General features: G+C 39.4%; 1 protein-coding gene across 6 annotated transcripts in view; it reads left to right on the plus strand.

Annotated features, from left to right (window-relative positions):
• The window catches only part of LOC104586164 (uncharacterized), a 196,209-nt gene that overhangs the window by 37,836 nt on the left and 137,101 nt on the right, over positions 1 to 21,272 (plus strand). For all 6 annotated transcript variants that reach the window (XR_016082976.1, XR_016082974.1, XR_016082975.1 and 3 more), the window contains exons 3-4: positions 6,246 to 6,333; positions 6,456 to 6,637. Coding sequence is in view for 3 of the 6 variants with exons in the window: in XM_088899101.1 (XP_088755227.1) it covers positions 6,246 to 6,333; positions 6,456 to 6,637 (270 nt within the window). In the remaining 3 variants the exon portion in view is untranslated. The remainder of the gene's footprint in view (positions 1 to 6,245; positions 6,334 to 6,455; positions 6,638 to 21,272) is intronic.

Here is a 21,272-nt window from a genome sequence, read left to right on the forward strand (position 1 = left end):
TTGCAGCACATAAACAAGGTCCTTACGACCTACAGTTTCACAGGGATCAAACGACCCCATAAAAAAGGAAAAGAAAGAGGTGCAGCTCACCTCACATCCAATTGGCAGACCTAGTACAGGTTCAGCGCAAGCACACGACCAGAAAAGAGAAGAGAGAAAAAAATAATTACTTCAGTCGAACATCAGGACAGCCAAATAGCAGATGATAAAAAAGTCTGTCACCCTCGAAACAAAGTCTATCACCCTCGAAAAACAATGACTTCTACATGCTGGGAATCTGGTGCGAAGAAGAGGAAAAGACAGACTACACGACTTCTCCCTTCAGACCTGGTTGTCCTGCTCTGATACCATGTTGTATAGGAAGAAGAGAGGAAGGGAGAGAGGAGAGGAGAGACGAAAGGACTGAGAGCCCTAAAAGATACTGCAGGCGGCGCAGTATGTTATATTTATACTAGGGTGACAACAACTAAACATAAAGAGAAGTAAAAAGTACAATAGTACCCCTGCGGTACTATACATATAAAAAATGACATCTGTTAACAGTCCGACTAGGAAATATGAATTTCAGTTTGGAACTGAGTGAAAACCATGCATTGAAAGTTTTCACAATTTTGGAAACTTCATCTCTAGATCGTATATGGTAAACCCAAGTATATCTAGAGTAATGATCGGTCAAAGTAATGAAGTACTTATATCCAACCTCAGTAGGTAGAGTAACAGGGCCCCAAACATCAGAATAAACAATATGAAACGGAAATTCAGATCTTTTATTTCTTAAGGGAAAAGAACTTCTACAATGTTTACTCAATTGACATGTCTGACATGCAACTTACTAACTGACAAAGACTTAAACAACTCTAGAAACATAACTTTTAATGACTCAAAAGAAAGATGACCAAGATTACTGTGCCATAAATAGGCTTGACTTTCACTAGACGAACTCAAGGACTCTGTAGCCACAAGACCATCTTTATTCTCCAACACGTAGAGACCATCCACCATGCTTCCTCTACCAATCGTCTTCCCCGAGGCCAAATCCTGAAACACACATGAAGACGGAAAGAAAGTAACTGAACAATTCAAAGAGTGAGTAATACTGCTAATGGTGAGTAAATTAATAGGCAATTTAGGAACATGCAACACGTTAGAGAGGGTAAGGCCGAGTGGGAGAGATATGGTTCCTTGGCCGGCTATGTGGAGAATGAACCATCAGCCAGTCTCACCTTATCTCTCCTAGAGAGAAGGTTATATGCCTAAAATAAATTTGACTTACCAGTCATGTGGTTTGAGGCTCTAGAGTCAATTATCCAAGGGGAATTAGATGTATGAGATGACACATGGAAAGCAGTGGCAGTGTTACCTAATGTAGACGCAAAGGAGGTAGAAGGAGTAGGACCAGAATCCATCTGGTGAAGAGTCCTACCATATAACTCTAAATGGTCACGAAAGGAGTTGATAAACTCTTCCTTAGGGTCAGAACTAGGGTGCCTTTCCTGAGTTACCATGTGACTAGTCTCTTGAGATACCATATTAGTTGAGTTATACTTTTTTTGATTCTGTTGGATTGGTTTCTTACCCTGATCGGTTGTTGACTTCTTACCCAATTCCTGTGCCCAATTAAGTTTCCCATGGAGGTCCCAACATGTATCTCTGGTGTGTCTTGTCTACTGGCAATGAGTGCACCAAAGTTTACTCTTGTCATCTGCTCTCTTTTGAGAATCACCCTTCTTAAAGGAGCCTCCGACATTAGAATATGTACTTCCTCGAATAGCTCGGGCAACCGGCTCCTCCTCTACACAATTCATCACACTTCTTCTACTCTCTTTTGACTAGACTAAGGCATAAACATCCTGAACTGATGGCAAGTCTTTACTTCCCAAGATCTGTACTCTGATGGACTCATATGAAGGGTTCAACCCCAAGAGAAAAGCAAATACCCGTTGCTGAGAGACAAGTGACTTATATGCCTTTGCATCTTCATCACATTTCTAATTCACATTTTGATAGTGATCCAGTTCTTTCCAGATTGATGTCAGATCTGAGTAGTACACTAAGAGACTCCTCTCCCCCTGCTTGCAAGTAAAGGATTCAGCTTGCAGTTGGTATATCTTGGCGTAGTGCCTTTGCTCTAAATAAGTAGATTTTGCTTGTTCCCATATTTCACAAGCTGTTTCAGCCCACATGAATGTCTTTCTTACTTGTGGCAACATGGAAACCAAGAGCCATGACATAACCATACTATTTTCTTGGTTCCACCTACATATTCAGCACTTCCGTTCTTCGGTTCCTTCACTTTCCCATTGATGTATCCTATTTTCCCTTAGCAGTGATGTAGTGTTTTATTCCCCTAGACCATTCAAGGTAGTTTAGTCCATCGAAGGGAATTACAGCAATGGGAAAACTTATATCCACTCCCCCACTCACTCCATTTTGACTTCCTGAAACCCCTGAAGTAGCAGAATTCTCAGAGGACATGGTCAAAACAGAATTTCAATCTCAACACTCAACTTAGGATCCCCCCTTACACCAAAAAAAAATATTTGCTCAAAAAAGTAATCAGTCCACACACACACACACACACACTTCGGTTTGGACTCAATCTGAGTACAAAACAGCACTAGTTTCTAGAAAAAAAGGCAAGATCAGACTGATTTCAGACCTGTATGGGTTAACAGTCCCAGCCTACCAACCTTCCAAAATGTCTAAGAAGATTAATCATCAGGAGAGATCCTTAAACACTTGTAATCAAGCCAAAAACTGGAGATAACAGGTCATCTGTGACCTACAGTCACCTTTCCACAGGTACAGGATCACACGATCCAAGAAAAAAGAGGTATAAACCTCACAAAGGTCTGACTACATTCAGCAGTCCAGATTCATTCGATTTTTTTCTTGGTACGCGACCAAGAAAGGTAAAAGAGAAAAAAAAAAGGACTGTACTAGTCGTAGATCAGTTTTCAGCCTAGATTCAGTTCTCTGTTCCACCCAGATTCAGCAAGTCGAAGAGGAAAGAAAACTTGTTCGATCTGCTTTCACAGTCAATAATCCCGCTTTGATACCATCTTGACAGAAGGCCAACTAGAAATAAGAGAGAAAGGGAAGAGAAGAAGACAAGAGAAGGTAGAAGAGAAGAGGAGAGATTGGCGACAATGGAATAGTGCTGGCAGCACCGGCTTCTATTAATATTTATAGGGCATCTAAAATAAAAGGGAAAAAGACCCTTGTGCCCCTGTTGTAAGTAAAGTACAATAACAGAAAATAAAAAAGGCTTTAAATCAACCAAACAGACCCTAACAAGATAGAAAATAATAGACAAGAAATAAAATAAACTATTTCAACAAGGGACTTTGGCATGAAACAGTGCCAGGTAGACCATTCTATCAGCTATGAATCAGATACTGGGAAGATTTTGTTTGTGGTGTATGTGGATGACATTGTCATAACTGGTAGTGATATCAATGGGAATGATAGGTTGAAGAACTTTCTACGTGATCACTTCCAAACAAAAGATTTGGGTAAACTGAAATATTTTTTGGGAATAGAAGTTGCAAGGTCAAGACATGGTATTAACTTGTGCCAAAGAAAGTATGTCATTGATTTACTTGAAGAAACAAGGTTGTTAGGTGCCAAACCAGCTTTCAACCCATGGAACCAAATGTCAAGTGGAGTGTTGATGCAGGTGAAGAGTTTGATGTTCCTAGAAGGTACAGGAGGTTGGTGGGTAAATTGAACTACCTGACTATTACTTGGCCAGATATATCATTTGCATTAAGTATGGTGAATTAGTTTATGCAACATCACCGAGTTCCACATTGGGAGGTAGTTCTAAGAATTGTTAAGTACTTGAAGGGAGCTCCAGGTCATGGACTGTTATACAAGAGTGGAGGAACTCTTGAGATAGAGGGGTACACAGATGCTGATTGGGCCGGGTCTGCGTCTAATCGAAGATCTACTACAGGGTATTGTACCTTCCTTGGTGGCAATTTGGTAACTTGGAAGAGCAAGAAACAAATAGTGGTGGCAAGAAATAGTGCTGAAGCTGAATACAGGGCCATGACTCATACTACATGTGAACTAGTGTGACTGAAAAATCTTTTGCAGGAGATGGGGTTCTCAGTTGACAAACTTATGAAGTTGTATTGTGATATCCAAGCTGTAGTCCACATTTCTTCTAATCCAGTCTTTCACAAGAGAATAAAGCATACTGAAGTTGACTGCCACTTTGTAAGAGAAAAGGTGATCAATGGAGTGATAACTACAGCTCATGTGAGTTCAAGAAACCGGTGGGCAGATTTGTTTACAAAAGAGTTGAGTCGGGGAAGAGTGGATTACATATGTAACAAGCTAGGACTATATGATATATACTCTCCAGCTTGAGGGGGAGTGTTAGAATCGACAATACAAGGGTAGCTTAGTCATTTGTCTATTTAATTAAGGATGAGTTGTCTATTTTGTCTGGGTTTAAGTTGTGTGTCCCATATGAGGGACAGATTTGTCTTTTGTAGTGTAATGCAAAGTGTATAAATATAAGGTGGGTTAGCTGAGAGGAGATTGACTTTTCCTCTTCTCAAACTGAACCTTTCCTTTTTCTCCTCTCTTCTTTCTCTTCTTCTTCTTCTTCTTCTTCTTCTTACTTATTTACTTCTTACTTATCTCAGACCTAGGACTGAACTAGTGTTAATCGAATCATTCACATGTACCTTTACTCTTTGTAACATAAGGGCAGAATTGTCCTTTTATTTCATTTAAAAAAATACTTTTTCTTGGTGTGTTGAACGCATCAAACACACCACAAATCTATTCATTTTCCTCTTGTTCGAATTGCACTCACAGCTTTAGGCACATCTTAAATGAGATTTGGAAGATCTAAGCAATCTTTGACTGCTCGGAGTCATTTCTAGGGAAATGCTTGCTTAATTTCTAATCAATTTTGTGTTTTATTGTTAATGAGAAATTTTAGAGGATGAGAAGAAGAAAAGAAGAGAATTTGGAAGAATACCAAAAAGTACAAGGGGCATGCCCCTTTTCCATATATAATGACCAATTTACCCCTAACTGACATATAGCATTATAGCAAAGAACAAATCAACATAAAAATAATAAAATAACTTTTTTATAAGTAAAAGAAGATTCATTTTATTTTTATTTTTTAATTTTATTTTAAATAATAAAAATAAAGTATTATTGGACCACTACTTCTACTTAAAATGCTGCTCATAAAGAAACTAACATATATCTGACTCATTGTAGCAGAGACCTGGGATCCAATCCTACTGCCACCAGGGTTAGGGGGTTAAGGGATGGAGGATGGGAGATGGGCTACCCCCTGTTGTGTAGCCCCATCAAGTGAAAAAAGTAAATAAATAAATAAAAAGTAATATTGTTTGTTTAGATATCGAAAGAAAAAAAAAAAAAACTAACATATCCTTCAACACAAATGAATCCTATAATAGATGGCCTGCATATTTGAGAATGGAGATTATTTTTTTCTTTTTTGTAAAGAAAATGCTTGATTCCTTGATTTTTATTTAGGTAATAGGGGAACTGTTTTTTCCATACCCTGTGCACCAATGTACATCCTCTCATGTACTCCTATCTGTGTGTGTGTGTGTGTGTGTGTGTTTTCTTGATCTGATATTCAATTTAGCAAAGCTCAGGTGTGGTCATAATGGACAATTTTCTTTTTCACTTTCAGCCCTGCTAAGACTATAATCTTTTCTGCCTTATTTTCCAGAATTTTATCTTTTAGCCATTAATGGTTTATCTAATCTCAGACTGATAAGTGTGAGAACGTTAGGTCCATATCCAGTCCACCCCACCCAAGGCCCTGGATAGCTGGGACCAACACTGAGTGATGACCCTCTATTAAGGGTTATTACTTTGACTAATATACTGGTTTAGACCGACTAAAAAGGTCTGGCAAGAGTCATGTTTTCGTTGATGTTATGTCAAATTTGATTTTTGGAATACTCAATGTTCAAGCTTCTGTGTCAATGTTTTCCTCTAGTAGTCAAGATTGCATCAAAGTGGTAAAGCTTTTACATCCAATTTTTATGTCATTTTGTTTTCAAATGGTATGCAGGTTTAATCATCATGTTCATTAGTATGGTGTTTAGCTGTTGTTGTTGCTAATCATTTTGTTGGATGAGGAAATTCTTACGGTAGCAAATCATGTCTGACCCTTATTTTCTTTCAATTCTCTCTCTTGCCTTATTTTATTTCTTCTCCCTCCCACACTGGCACAGATTAGCTTAGTGGGCCAGCTTCATCTTCTTTCTTCGACTATCACAACTCTAGCTGTACCATCTCCTTCTTTAACAGCTACTTTGGCTCGTAAGTCCAGTATATGCAACTTCTGTATTCTATTCATTTTATATTTATGACAGATTTCTACTTCAATTTCAAGATCAATATCGATATTCCATCAATTTATAAAATTTACTGATTTTGTGAAGGTGGGGGTAACTATCCTGCCGTAGCAGTTCCACTGATTGCTTTAGGAACTCAAAGTGGGATGATAGATGTCATTGATGTTTCTGCCAATGCTGTAGCATCAAGCTTTTCTGCTCATAGTACTATTGTTAGAGGATTACGATGGCTTGGGAATTCTCGGCTTGTTTCATTCTCATATGTTCAGGTATGCACTTTTAAACTGAAGATCTTGTCAAACAATTGCTTATTTGTTCTTTTGTTTTAAATTTGATTACCATGGCCTATGTGTTTTTCTAAACTACTCCAGGCCAATACTTGCCTAATTGGAACCTCTATCATGTAGATCAGAGTCTCTAGGCAGATTTGTTTTAGGAAAGTGACTATATATTATGAACAAAAAGATGTACCTGAGGGAATCTACATATCAAAAGAGCATCCCCAGTTTTTTTTTTTTTTTGACAAGTAAAAAGAAATTTTCATTAAAATAAAAGAGTACAATCTGGATAAGTGATAAGGTAGAACCTAACATCGAAAACTAAAAGTACAAAACAGTACAATTTTAATTTCCCAATTCACAATTCTGGAACCCCACCACCTCCCACAATCTTTCTTCTAAATCTTCTCTCTTAAGCTGAGAGAACTCTGGCAATATCAACACCCAATCTGCAACTGATTTGCACACAGTTGCCACCAATCTATCCAGCCACTATTCCTTGTCTTCAAAAATTCCTCTAGAGAAAAGTTTTCAGCAGGTAACCTTGGCTGGAAATTGCTAACCCCGAAGAGTATCGTGAAGAGTTTCCACAAGAACCCAGAAGTTTTGCATGCAAAGAAGAGATGGCTTACTGATTCTTCCTTTTTACACAAAAAACACATGCTGACCAAACTGAATCATCTTGACTTCAAATGATCCACTGTCAGCACACTGTCCATAGCCACCATCCAAGCAAAAGCTTCCACCCTAGGGGGTATTGGGTTAACCCCAGACCCCACCCAATTTGTCAAAGTCCATTTGGTTCCTGCACAGGGCTGAATAGCATGACTTGACTATAAACTTTCCATTTGAGCATTCTTTCTAGCATAGCTCATTCCTAGACTGGGCTGAGATCTTCACACTCTCCAACTTCTCCAGCAGACTTAAATACTCCCCAATTTCCCTTTCAAGGAGTGCCCTTCTGAATCTTGGGCACCAAACTATCAGCTCCCCAATTCTTTCATAACAACTGAAAATAGTCACTTCCAGTTCCAACAACCTGAATAATCTTGGGCAAACCTCACACAATCTTACCACTCCACTCCACTCGTCCTCCCAAAATCTTATTCTAGCTCCACCCTCAATTGCAAAGCTTGTTAGAGATCTGAACTCCTGGTTACAATACATTATTTCTTTTCATACACACAGCCCATATGAAGAGCTAACCTTCCTTGATTCCCATCCAAATCTCGTAACCCCATATTTACTAACCATCACCCTCCTCCATAACGAGTTTTCCTCCTTAACCCAAATATCCATAACCATTTCCCAAGGCCAAGTAAGGCTTTGTTGAATAATTTCACCCTCCTAAACCCCAAACCCTCTCCCTCCTTGGGTCTACACACCTTATCCCATTTAACCAGATGGAGCTTTTTACCCCTCCCTCCCCCCACCCCTTCTCATTAGAAGTCCCTCTAGATCTTCTCCATTCTTTGCAATTTTTGGTGGCACCAGAAGTAAATCTGACTTCTAAACCTGATAAGAAACTTGATAAAAGAAGTAAAAAGTGATGAAGGAAGAAGAAAACATCAGAATAGAAGAAGGGGGATAGAGAAGAAGAAGAGGAAGAAGAAGAGGGTTCGATAATCTCCTCTCTCCCCTCACTAATCCTTTTATTAATCTTCACTAATGTGGTTAATTACAAATCAGCCCTTAAGTGGGGCGCCCATATAAGCATAAACTTAAAATAACTTAAAAGAAGTTAACAGGCCCATTAGCATACAAAATAAAAGTTGAAAACAGCCCTCTTGAAGTATAGAACTGCTTGAGATTAGATGCAAAACCAGAAAACAAACAAGAAAAGATTAAGAAGATGAGAGAGAGAGAGAGCTGGCGGCAATGAGAGTTAGAGAGTGAGAAGTTCAAACTTAACCTCCCTCTAACACTCTAAAACATTTTATTAAGTTAATCTTTGAATTATTACAGAGAGGCCCTTGGGTGGGCAAGAAATTACAAAAACAGAGTATATAAGAGTATGGGCCCAGAATAAGGCCCATTACAGAGGAAAACATAAACATAACATAGAATGATAGCCTATGGGCCATTCGGCCCATCTCCTCTACACTCCCCCTCAAGCTGAGCATAGATGTTAATCATGCCCAGCTTGCCAGTGTCATGTTGAAGCCTTGCCTTGGAAATACCCTTGGTGAGGAAATCTGCCAATTGTCCTTCAGAAGTAATGAATGGAAGACACACTTCACCGGAAGAGACTTTCTCGAATAAAGTGTCTATCAACCTCAATATGTTTGGTTCTATCATGTTGTACTGGGTTGTGAGCAATGTTGATGGCAGCCTAATTATCACAGTACAACATCATGGGTTTGTCATGATCAATCCCAAGTTCTTCCATTAAGGACCTTAGCCACAACAATTCAAAGACTCCATGTGCCATGGCTCTATACTCTGCTTCTGTAGAGGATCGGGCCACAACTGATTGTTTCTTACTCCTCCAACAGACAACATTACCAGCCACCAGACTGCAATACCCTGAAGTAGATCTTCTATCATCAATATTTCCAGCCCAATCAGCATCAGTATAGGCTTCAAGTTTCAGATGACCATGCTTGGTAAATAGAATTCCTTTTCCTGGAGAGCCTTTCAGATAGCACAAAATTCGTTCTACTGCTACCATATGAGTATCTCTAGGAGCATGCATGAACTGGCTAATACAACTGACAGCATACACAATATCTGGCCGAGTCATGCACAGGTACAGAAGCTTCCCAAGAAGTCTCTAAAAGACCCCTTTGTCTTCCAACAATGTTCCATCCGAAGCTGAAAGTTTGTGACTCATATCAATGGGAGTTGCAACTGGTCTAGCACCCATTTTTCCAGTTTCATATAGCAAATCAAGGACATATTTCCTCTGGGAAATAAGAATCCCATCCTTGGATCTAGCAACTTCTATGCCAAGGAAGTATCTCAACTCCCCCAAATCCTTAATCTCAAATTCTGTACAGAGGAAAGACTTAAGGGCCCAAATGCCTGAGGCATCATCACCAGTCACTATAATGTCATCAACATACACAATGAGATACACTGCTAGAGATCCACTTTTCTTCACAAAGAGAGTATGGTCTGACTGTGTCTGAACATAGCCGAATTTAACAAGTGCATCTCTAAATTTCTCAAACCAGGCTCTAGGAGACTGTTTAAGGCCATAAAGTGATTTCTTCAATTTGCATACATTTCCTTGCATATCTTTCCCATACATTCCTGGAGGGAGACACATGTAGACCTCCTCATGTAAGTCACCATTCAGAAATGCATTCTTTACATCCAACTGATAAAGAGGCCAATCAAAGTGAGATGCCAGATATAAGAGAACCCTCATAGATGTCATCTTGGCAACAGGGGCAAAGGTCTCCAGGTAGTCAATCCCATATGTCTATGTGTAGCCTTTTGCAACAAGTCTGGCCTTGTACCTCTCAATAGTCCCATCAGCCCTGTATTTAATGGTAAAGACCCACTTGCACCCAACTGGATCCTTCCCTTCAGGCAAATCCACCACCTCCCAAGTATCATTTTTGTGTAGAGCATCCATTTCAGACTTCATGGCATCTCTCCATTCTGGAATCCCAAGAGCTTCTGACACAGACCTAGGAATGGGGTTAGAAGCAACTGAAGAGAGGTAGGCAAAGTATGAAGGAGAAAGTAGATCATAAGAAAGGTGTTTGGAAATGCAGTGTGCAGTGCACTTCCGCTTTCCTTTCCTAACAACAATGGGGACATCAAGATTTGGGAAAGATGGTTCCAAAGAGACTGAAGCAGTACCTGTTATCTCATCTGTGATTGGGAATGTATGAGCCTCATCTGTTGTAAGGGAAACAACTTGCTCATTCCTGGATCTTTGCCTTTGATACACTTTGGGATTATGGGTAGGACGAGAAGGTAAAGAAATAGGGGCACTAGGGCAAGAGGAATGAAGTGGCTGATCCTCCTTTGATTCATTTGGTGAGGATACAAGCTTGTCAAGTGACTCAATTGGGACAGGAAGAGGAAGATCAAATACTTGTGACAGACTCTCCCCCTGTTGACAATGTCCTTCCTGAGATGAACCATAAAAAGGAGAAAGCTCATCAAAGGTAACATCCATAGAGACATGTCGAGTGCCAGTCTTTGGATCAAAACAACAATAACCCTTTTGTGTGGGGGAGGAGTAACCAAGGGAGATGCATTTGTGGGCTTTTGGTTCAAACTTATGTCTTTGGGCACTTGGAATGTGAACATAACAGGTACAGCCAAACACACGAAGAGGAATCGGGAAGAGATCCTTGTCTAGATGAAGAAGACTGAAGGGGGATTTAAACCCTAAAACCCTGGATGGCATACGGTTTATGAGATAGGTAGCAGTAAGAACATCATCACTCCAAAATCTTGTGGGAACATGTGAGGCAAACAAAAGGCTCCTTGCAACTTCAACAATATGTCTATTTTTCCTTTCAGCAACTCCATTTTGTTCAGGGGTTCTAACACAGGAGCTTTGATGAATAACCCCCATGTCAAAGAGATACAAGGATAAACTCTTCTCAAAATACTCTTTTGCATTGTCAGATCTAAAAACCTTAATTCTGGTATCAAATTGAGTTAAAACGAGCTCATGAAATTGCCTCACAAGTCTTGGGACTTCATCACGGGATTTCATTTGGTATATCCAAGTGAATCTAGAAAAGTCATCAATAAACAGGATGAAATATCTGTAGCCCCCCATAGAAGATAAGTGGTAAGGCCCCCACACATCAGAGTGCACAATATGAAAAGGAAAAGAAGATCTTTTATTGCTCACAGGGTAATTGTTTCTACAATGCTTTGACAACTGACATGACTCACAATTGAGACTGGACACACCGACTCCCTTAAACAATTCGGGAAGTAAATAACTTAAAGCAGAAAAAAGGTAAATAACCCAACCGACAATGACTCAACATAATTTGACTGACAGACTCTAAAGAAGTAGAACCAAAGGCAGCATTCTTGGGATGATCAAAGCATTGGCCAGGAGTGTCGAGCAAGTATATTCCATTCGCTTCATGGCCACTCCCAATCACCTTCTGAGACTCCAGGTCCTGAAACACACAGTGAGAAGGGAAAAAGGTTACACAACAATTCAATGACTTGGTCAAGCTACTTACAGATAATAAATTGGTATTTAATTTAGGTACATGAAGAGTGAAAGATAAGAGTAAGGAGTCTGTAGCCTTGACAGTTCCCTTGCCAGAAATAGAGGCAAGAGAACCATCAGCTAAGGTGATTTTGTCACTACCAAGAAGCAAATCAAACGAAACAAACAGAGTGGAAACGTTGGCCATGTGATCAGAAACACCTGAGTCTATGATCCAAGGGGTCTTAGGATTACCTGAGGTGGATGCATGGTTAGCAGAAGCTCTTATACCTGAGTGAGCAAATGCAGTGGTGGCTGAATTCCCAGAAGGGTTGGATGATGAAATTACACCTTCAAGATGGCTGATCATCTTTCCAAACTTCTCATACGCAGCTTTCATGGCTGCCAACTGTGCACAGGCAGACTCAACTTCTGTATCTGTACCCATGGCTGCATTTGCACTCCCTGTCTTTCTACTATCAATTTTCTTCTGGAACCGAACAGGGACAAGACTGGGATGCAATTTCCAGCACTTGTCTTTGGTGTGTTTTGGCTTCTTGCAATATTCACAGGCCACCTCCTTCTTTCCTATGCCACTGGGAGCCCCTATAACCCCTTTGGGTTTAACCCCCATATTTGCAAAATGATCATTGATGCCAACTCCTTGAACTTGTACTTGTCTTCTACTCTCTTCACTGCTGACCAAAGCATATGCTTGTGACAATGAAACACTTTCCTTGGACAAAATGTTCTACTTTGTGATATCATATTCAGGATTCAGCCCAGTTAGGAACTCAAAGACCCTGTTCCTTTCAACTAATTTCCTGTATGTTTCAGCATCATTGGGGGTATCCCATGTTACAGCCTCTATCAGATCATTCTCTTGCCATAAAGATTTCAGGGTTGAGAAGTATGCCGCAAGGGATTTCTCCCCCTGTCTTAGATTCTTCACATCACTCCTCAGTTTATAGGCTCTGACAACATTCAATTTCTGGGAGTAGGTTTCTGCAAGACTATCCCAGATTTCCTTAGCCGAGTTCATCCAAAGATAGTGTTGACTAATCTGTGGCTGCATTGAATTCACAAACCACCCAATCACTGTGTAGTTCTCTTGCATCCATCTTTGATAAGATGGATCATCCTCTGGGGGAGCTTTCTTGCTCCCAGAAACAAACCCCCATTTTCCTCTGCTACAAATATGGATTTTCACTGATTGTGACCATGCCAAGTAGTTGGTCCCATCAAGTTTAACTGTAGTTACAGCCAACATAGAATCGGCTGGGGTTCCCAAAAGTCTGTCCATATTCAGCAGAACTCTTGCTTTCAAGGTCTGAGAAGTCCATCATGAAAAGGTTCCAATTAGGGTTTTAATAAGTTTCTCAAAGTGCAGGGATTCTTGATGAACTTGGTTTGAGCTGAATCGACAACACCACATAGCTCACAAAATCAGTTTAGTCTTGACAACCGTGACAGCCAAGCTCGGTAGCAGCTCTTTCTAGAAGAAGAAATACTATTTCAGCCTTCAAGGGGCAACCAGCAGACCTCCAAACACAAAGTATTCCAGGTCCCCAACAACCGTTGTCCCAAAGAGAAGAAATAACAGTTCACAGTCCTTAACAGGCCTTTTAACAAACACTCTGTGTGTAGTAGTTAACACCCTACTGATAACTAGTAGAAACCACTTCAATAGTATTTCGTATAGGTCCAAGAAAAGGCTGGGCTGAATTAGAGACTAATACCACTGAGTCCAAACCAGTTTCAGCAACTTGACAGTCCAACAACAGCTGAACTGCTCCCCAAAATAACCCAGAAATCTCTGAGTTGAATCAGTCCAGCAACAGCCGAAGAGTAGGGCAGAATGGAGAGGGGTTTCGAGTACTTTAACAACCCTCCCAAGCAAAGAAAATAACCCAGCAATAACTGCGGTAACTTATAGTATGTGAATCTCTGATTTGAGCTTCAAATAAGGCCGAACACCTTTCTCTCTGATTCTTCCTAGTCACCGAACTATTCTCCAAGTGGGTAGAGACTTAGGCACTCTCCAATGACCTCCAAGAACTAGGCGAAAGACTTTAAACTTCCAGCCCTAGAACATCCTTATGCAGTCAGCTGGACTAAAACCACATGAGGGTCACGCCAAGCTCTGGCCTGCTCTGATACCAAGTTGAAAACAGCCCTCTTGAAGTATAGAACTGCTTGAGATTAGATGCAAAACCAGAAAACAAACAAGAAAAGGTTAAGAAGATGAGAGAGAGAGAGAGCTGGCGGCAATGAGAGTTAGAGAGTGAGAGGTTCGAACTTAACCTCCCTCTAACACTCTAAAACATAAGTTAATCTTTGAATTATTACAGAGAGGCCCTTGGGTGGGCAAGAAATTACAAAAACAGAGTATATAAGAGTATGGGCCCAGAATAAGGCCCATTACAGAGGAAAACATAAACATAACATAGAATGACAGCCTATGGGCCATTCGGCCCATCTCCTCTACAATAAATAACCTACTACTGAAACATAAAATAGACACTAGGGCCCATTTGGCCCAGTCTCTCTACACTCCCCCTCAAGTTGAGCATAGATGTCAATCATGCCCAGCTTGCTTATATAGTGTGTCAGCTTCCCTTTTGGAACACCTTTGGTCAAGACATCAGCCAACTGCTCTTCTGAAGAAATAAATGGCACAAACCTCTCCTGGTTGTCACAGTAGAGCATCATTGGGTTTTAATAGTCAACACCCAACTCTTCCAAAAGAGATCTCAGCCACAGTAATTTGGACACTCCATGTGCCATTGCCATGTATTCTGCTTCAACTGAGGATCTAGCTACTACAGACTGTTTCTTACTCCATGAGACAATGTTCCCTGCCACTAAAGCACAATATCCTGAGGTGGATCTCCTATCATCAATACATCTAGCCCAATCAACATTAGTGTACGCTTCCAACTTCTATTGCAATTAAATGTGTCTCTGGGAGAATGCATAAATGACTAATAACACTCACTGCATAGGAAATATCTGGACGAGTCATGCAGAGATATAACAACTTCCCAAGCAGTTTCTAAAACACCCCTATCAGGCAACAGTTCACCATCACTGGCAAAGAGCTTATGATTGAGATCTATAGGGGTGGAAGCTAGTTTAGCTCCAAGTTTACCCATCTCTGCAAGGAGGCCAAGAACATGCTTTCATTGAGAAATGAAAATACCATCCTTGGATCTAGCAACTTCAATTCTCAAGAAATATCTGAGATTCCCCAGATCCTTGATTTCAAATTCAACGTTAAGAAATCTTTTGAGCTTAATCACTTCCTGGGTGTCATTACCCGTGACCACAATATCATCAACATAAACAATCAGAAAAGTCACCAAAGAGTTACTTCTTTTTAGAGAAAGTATGGTTAGATTGGGTTTGTGTGTAACCAAAGGATACAAGAGCAGCTCTAAATCTCTTAAACCAGGCTCGAGGAGACTGTTTGAGACCATAAATAAATTTTTGCAGTTTACACACCTTCCCTTGCATTTCCTTTCTATACACCCCTGGAGGCAAAGACATATAGACTTCTTCATGGAGGTCTCCATTCAAAAAAGCATTTTTAACATCAAACTGATGAAGGGGAAAATCAATAGTAGCAACTAGAGGCAACAAAACTCAAACTGAAGTCATCTTGGCCACAGGAGTAAAGGTCTCAAGGTAGTCAATACCATACATCTGAGTGTAGCCTTTAGCAACCAATCAAGCCTTAAACCTCTTAATAGTGCCATTAGAATGGTACTTAATGGTGAACACCCATTTACAAACCACTAGTTCCTTCCCTTCAGGCAAATCCACAATATCCCAAGTATGGTTCTTATGCAAAGCATCAAGTTTAGTCATCATAGCATCCATCCATTTAGGTTTGGGTAGGGCTTCTAGTATGGAATCACATGGTATGTTTGAGTTGCATAGCATCACTTTGGTTTGTGCATGGTATGTTTGAGTTGCTTTGCTTAAAGACCTTAATAACAAAAATGGGAATTCAAACAGATACTTCAATGAAACTTTACTATGACAACCAAGCAACTATAAACATTGCTCATAATCCTATACAACATGTACAAAGCACATTAGAGTAGACTGACATTTCATTAGTGAGAAGATAGCTAGTGGAGAGATTTGCCTACCCTTCGTGAGATTAGGAGATCAACTTGCTAATTGTCTCAACAAGGGAGACCACAAACCAAAGTTTGACAATAATTTAGGCAAGTTGGGCATGATAGATATCTACGCTCGTCTTGAGGGGGAGTGTTAAGAATACATTGTATTGTGAGGTTTTTTTTGTCTTTACCCTCTTTTGTAATATGATCTCTAAGTCTCTCTGTATTAGTCCACATCCTGCAGATCCTTTTAGATATTGTAATACCCTATAGAATGCCTCTAAATGAGGAAATTTAGGAGACTCCATGAATTGGCTAGCCACACTAACAACAATGAGATATCTAGGTGTGTAATAGTGAGGTGATTCAACTTGCCAACCAATCTCCTATACCTGCCCGAATCATCATTAGTTGCCCTTTATTTGGAGCAATTTAGTTTTAGGAACTGTAGGAGTTGTAGTAGGTTTGACCTCTGGCATCCTTGATAGGGATGTTCCCTGTTTCTTCCAATAAATCTAACACTTACTTCCTCTTTGATAAACGTATCCAAGTTTTAGAACAAATAACCTCAATACCTAAAAAGCTTTCAATTCTCCAATGCCCTTCTCATCACTTTCTATAATTACATTTCCATCCACATACACAACTAGAACAATTAATCTATTTGCTAAGCATGGTCATATGAAACTGGAGGCTTACATAGACACTGACTAGGCAGGAAACATTGATGATAAGAGGTCGACTTTTGGATATTGTAACACGGTGGCAAGTAATATTGTTTCTTGGAGAAGCAAGAAACAATCAATTGTTGCCAGATCTTCTGTTAAGGCCGAGTACAGAGCCCTGGCTCATGGAGTTTCTGAGTTACTTTGGCTTCGATCCTTTATGGAGGAACTGGGTGTTGAGTATGATAAGCCATTAATGCTATATTGTGATAATCAGACTGCCATCAACATTGTTCACAATCCAGTGCAACATGATAGGACTAAATGTATTGAAGTTGACAAACATTTTATCAGAGAAAGAGTGGCTTCTGGAGAAGTTTGTCTACCATTCATTACATCTGAAGAACAATTAGATGACATTCTTACCAAGGGAATCTCCAAGGCCAAACTTCAACATGACATTTGCAAGCTTGGCATGATTGACATTTATGCTCAGTTTGAGGGGGAGTGTAGAGAGAATGGGCCGAATGGCCCATAGGCTGTTTTTATTTGTTTATGTTGTTAATGGGCCTTCTAACTAATGGGCCTTTTTTATGTTATGCCTACTTAAGGTAATTACCCAATTAAGGGCCTCTCTGTAAATATCAAAAGTTGTAAATTATGTTTAATGAAAAGGGATTAGGGAAGAGAGAATTCATTCGACTGTTTTTCTCTAAACTCTATTTGCCTCCATCTTCTTCTTCTTCTCTCTTCTTTTCTCTTTCCTACTGATTTCTAACACCTTTTCAATCAGTCCTTTTATTTTTGAAGACTGTTTTTCTTCTGCTTCCAAGGTTGTCAACTTAGAAAGCATTGTAGACATTCATTTAAAGCAAGCAATAAAAGATGTTTTTCCATTTTTTATATTGTTCATAATGATGTGTGGGGACCATATCATATCTCCTCTATGGGTAGCTATCAGTATTTTCTTCTGTTTGTGGATGATTATTCTCGATACTCTTGGATATATTTGATGAGATCCCGTGATGAGGTACTTTCTTTGGTACAACAGTTCCATCAAATGGTGTTGAATGCAGTTTGGGGTACAAGTGGAAGTGTTTAGATCAGACAATGCCGGGGAATACTTTGAGAAAAACCTAGTATCATACTTGTTGGAGCATGGAGTAGTCCACTAGAGCAGTTATACGTACACTCCACAACAGAATGGTGTAGCAAAAAGGAAGAACAAACATTATTGTGGAGGTAGGAAGAAGTATGATGGTGAGCTCTGTAGTTCTAGTTCGTTTTTGGGGTGATGCAATCCTTATAACAGTTTTCTTGATTAATCGGGAATCCTCTCATGTTCTTGGATACAATACTCTATTTAGCCTTCTTTTTCCTAAGGGGGAGATGTTCCACATTTCTTTAAGGGTGTTTGGATGTGTATGCTTTGTCCATATTCTTGGTCCTCACCGCTCAAAGCTGGACTCTAAGGCGAAGAAGTGTGTCTTCCTTGGTATGTAGGAAATTATAAGGGGCAAGAAGAAGTGTATTGTTCATTGCATATCACACTATCTTTCCTACAGTGGGTTATTTCCCTCCTACTGGGCCTTCCTTTCCTCCCTCGACTTTGTGTCTATACCCAGGAGTGTTAGTGAGACTCTCTCCAAACCTGAGTGGAAGACAACTATGCAGGAGGAAATGAAAGCATTGATTAAAAATCAAACATGGGAGATTGTGTTTTTACCTAATGGCAAGGAGATAGTTGGATGTAGATAGGTTTATACAGTGAAGTACATGGCTAATGGAAGCATAGAAAGGTACAAGGCGGTGAGGTTGCAAAGGGTACACTCAGACTTATGGGATAGATTACTTGGATACTTTTGCACCAGTGGCAAAGATGAGTTCAGGTCGGATTCTCATATCACTAGTAGCTACCTACTCTTGGTCCCTCTTCCAACTTGATGTGAATGATTTTCTTAGTGGATACTTGCAAGAGGAGGTGTACATGGATCTTCCAGTTGGTTTTTACAGTGGCGTGGATAAAGGAAAGGTATGTAGATTAAAGAAATATTTATATGGTTTGAAGCAATCACCCAAAGCTTGGTTTTACAGGTTTAAAAGTGCATTGACTGTATTTGGCTATATTCTAACTCAATCTGACCATACTCTATTTGTGAAAAGGAGGGGTTCACTGGTGTCCATGTTGATAGTGTATGTAGATGACATTGTAGTCATAGGAAATGATCTGAGTGAGATTGATACCTTGAAGAGGAACCTACACAAGGAGTTTGAGATTAAGGACCTTGGGGAGCTGTAAGTATTTTCTAGGCATTGAGGTGGCAAGGTCCAAGCATGGGATCTTCATTTCACAGAGGAAGTATGTTTTGGACTTACTACAGGAGACAAGAAAACTAGGAGTGAGGGCAACTGATACACCTATTGATCAAAATCACAAGATGAATGCTTCAGACGGTGAGCTAGTGAAGGATGTTGGAAGGTATCAAAGATTGGTGGGCCAGTTGTTGTACTTATGCATGACACGACCAGATATCTCTTATGCAGTGAGTGTGGTGAGTCAATATATGAATGCCCAACAAGTTTAGCATTAGGAAGCTATTGATAGGTACTTGCCTATTTGAAGGGACACCTAGGTAGAGGCATATTGTTTGCTGATCATGGATATGTGAAGTTAAAGGCTTACACATATGTTGATTGGGCAGGGTGCCTAGATGACAGGAGATCTACATTTGGAGTTTGCACTCTTGTTGGAGGTAATCTAGTTTCATGGAAGAGTAAGAAATAATCAGTTGTAGCAAGGTCAAGTGCAGAAGCTGAATGCAGAGCCATGTTACATGGTGTCTCAGATCTCCTCTACATCTGATCCATGTCTCAGAAGAACCTATGGTGCTATACTGTGACAATCAATCATCAATTAACATTGCCCACAACCCAGTTCAGCATTATAGGACAAAGCATATAGAAGTGGATAAACACTTTATAAGGGAGAGGGTGACATCCAAAGAAGTGTGCTTGCCATGTGTTGCATCTGAATTACAGCTAGTTGATGTTCTTACAAAAGGTGTTGCAAGAAACAAGCTTGAGCATGATCTACACAAGTTGGGAATTTGTGACAGCTATTCCCAACTTGAGGGGGAGTGTTGAGATTGGACTGATAATATTTGTTTTTTGCTTTTAAAGTTTAGCTAGAGTTATTAGGCCTAAGGTCCATTAGTTTATGTTTAGTTAAGAGTTTTTACTTGTGTTTTTAGTAATAGCCGACTTACTAAGTGTATACTTGCCATTGTGTTCCTTTTTAATTATGAGTATATAAGATAGTGAAAGGGGTGGCCAGATCGCTTCTTTTGGCTTCTCCCCATTTTCTTCAACCTTTCTCTTCTTCTCTTCTCTGCACAAACTTTCTTTTTCTTATTTTTTTATTACAGATTTAAAATGATATCAGATTTATTGCACTTTCAACTCAATGTACCATAGGGGAATAGGATAGAATGAGGACTTTTATCATCAAGAATGGAACAAGGCATATGGTTGATCAAATGATAGGCTGTAAAAAAACTGTATCACTAGAATATGACTTGGGGACCAACATCTAATGGAAAAGAGCTTGTGTAACTTCTAGGAGGTCTTTACCTTTTCTCTCTGCTATTCTGTTTTGCTGAGGTGTATGAACACATGAGGTTTGGTGTCTAATCCCATGCTCAGTAAAGAAGTCAGAGAAACTAGAAGATAAGTACTCCTTTTCATTATCTGACTGAAGTGCAAAATAGTAAAACCAAACTGAGTTTTAATTTCCAGTAAGAAAGATTCAAAAACAAGAACAATTCAGATCTATCTTTCATTAAGTATAGCAATGTCATTTGAGAATGATCATCAATAAAGGTAACAGAATATCTAAATACCAAACAAGAAATGATAGGACATGATTGACATCAAAATGAACTTATAAGGATTGCTAACATGATTCATAGTTTTTGGTGGAAAAGACACATGATGATGTTTACTAAGTTGATGTACTACACAATTAAGACTAGACTACCACTTAAGCTGAGGAAATAACAAATGCATGCTCTACAATGATGGATGGCCAAGACAAGAAACAAGAGAGGAGCTGGAGATTATTAGAGCCTTTGAGAATCATTTCAAAAACCTATTCATTCAGGTGGGAATAATTCTGATTCATTGGATTGTGACTGATATGTTATTTCAGAGGAGCAAGATCAGTTTTTGGAGAGAAAATTTTTACTAGAGGAAATTAGGAAAGCAGTTTTCTCAATGGAGAGGCCCAAAGCCCCTGGGCCAGATGGTTTTAGGCCATGTTTGGGAGTGCTTATGTTAAAAATACGTGCTTATTGAATAAGTGCTTAAAAACAAGTGCTTATTCCAATAAACACTTATTTGCATTTGGCACCCAACTTTTTAAAGTGTATATTTTTTAAAATAAGCACTTATTTCATATTGGGTGTTTGGTAGTCTTTTTCTCCAATAAGCATTTTGACTATTTTGTCCTTCATTTTCTTTCAAATTTTTAAAATATACCCTTGTGAAAGTACTTTTATTAAATTACTTTTATAAAAACACTTTTGTGAAAGCACTTTTACGATAACACTTTTATAAAAGTAATTTTGTGAATAGTACTTTTACACGAAAGCACTTTTATAAAATTATTTTTACAAAAACACTTTTATGAAAGT

This window comes from Nelumbo nucifera, chromosome 2, assembly GCF_055504915.1.
Source record: "Nelumbo nucifera cultivar China Antique chromosome 2, China Antique-T2T, whole genome shotgun sequence".
NCBI lineage: Eukaryota > Viridiplantae > Streptophyta > Magnoliopsida > Proteales > Nelumbonaceae > Nelumbo > Nelumbo nucifera.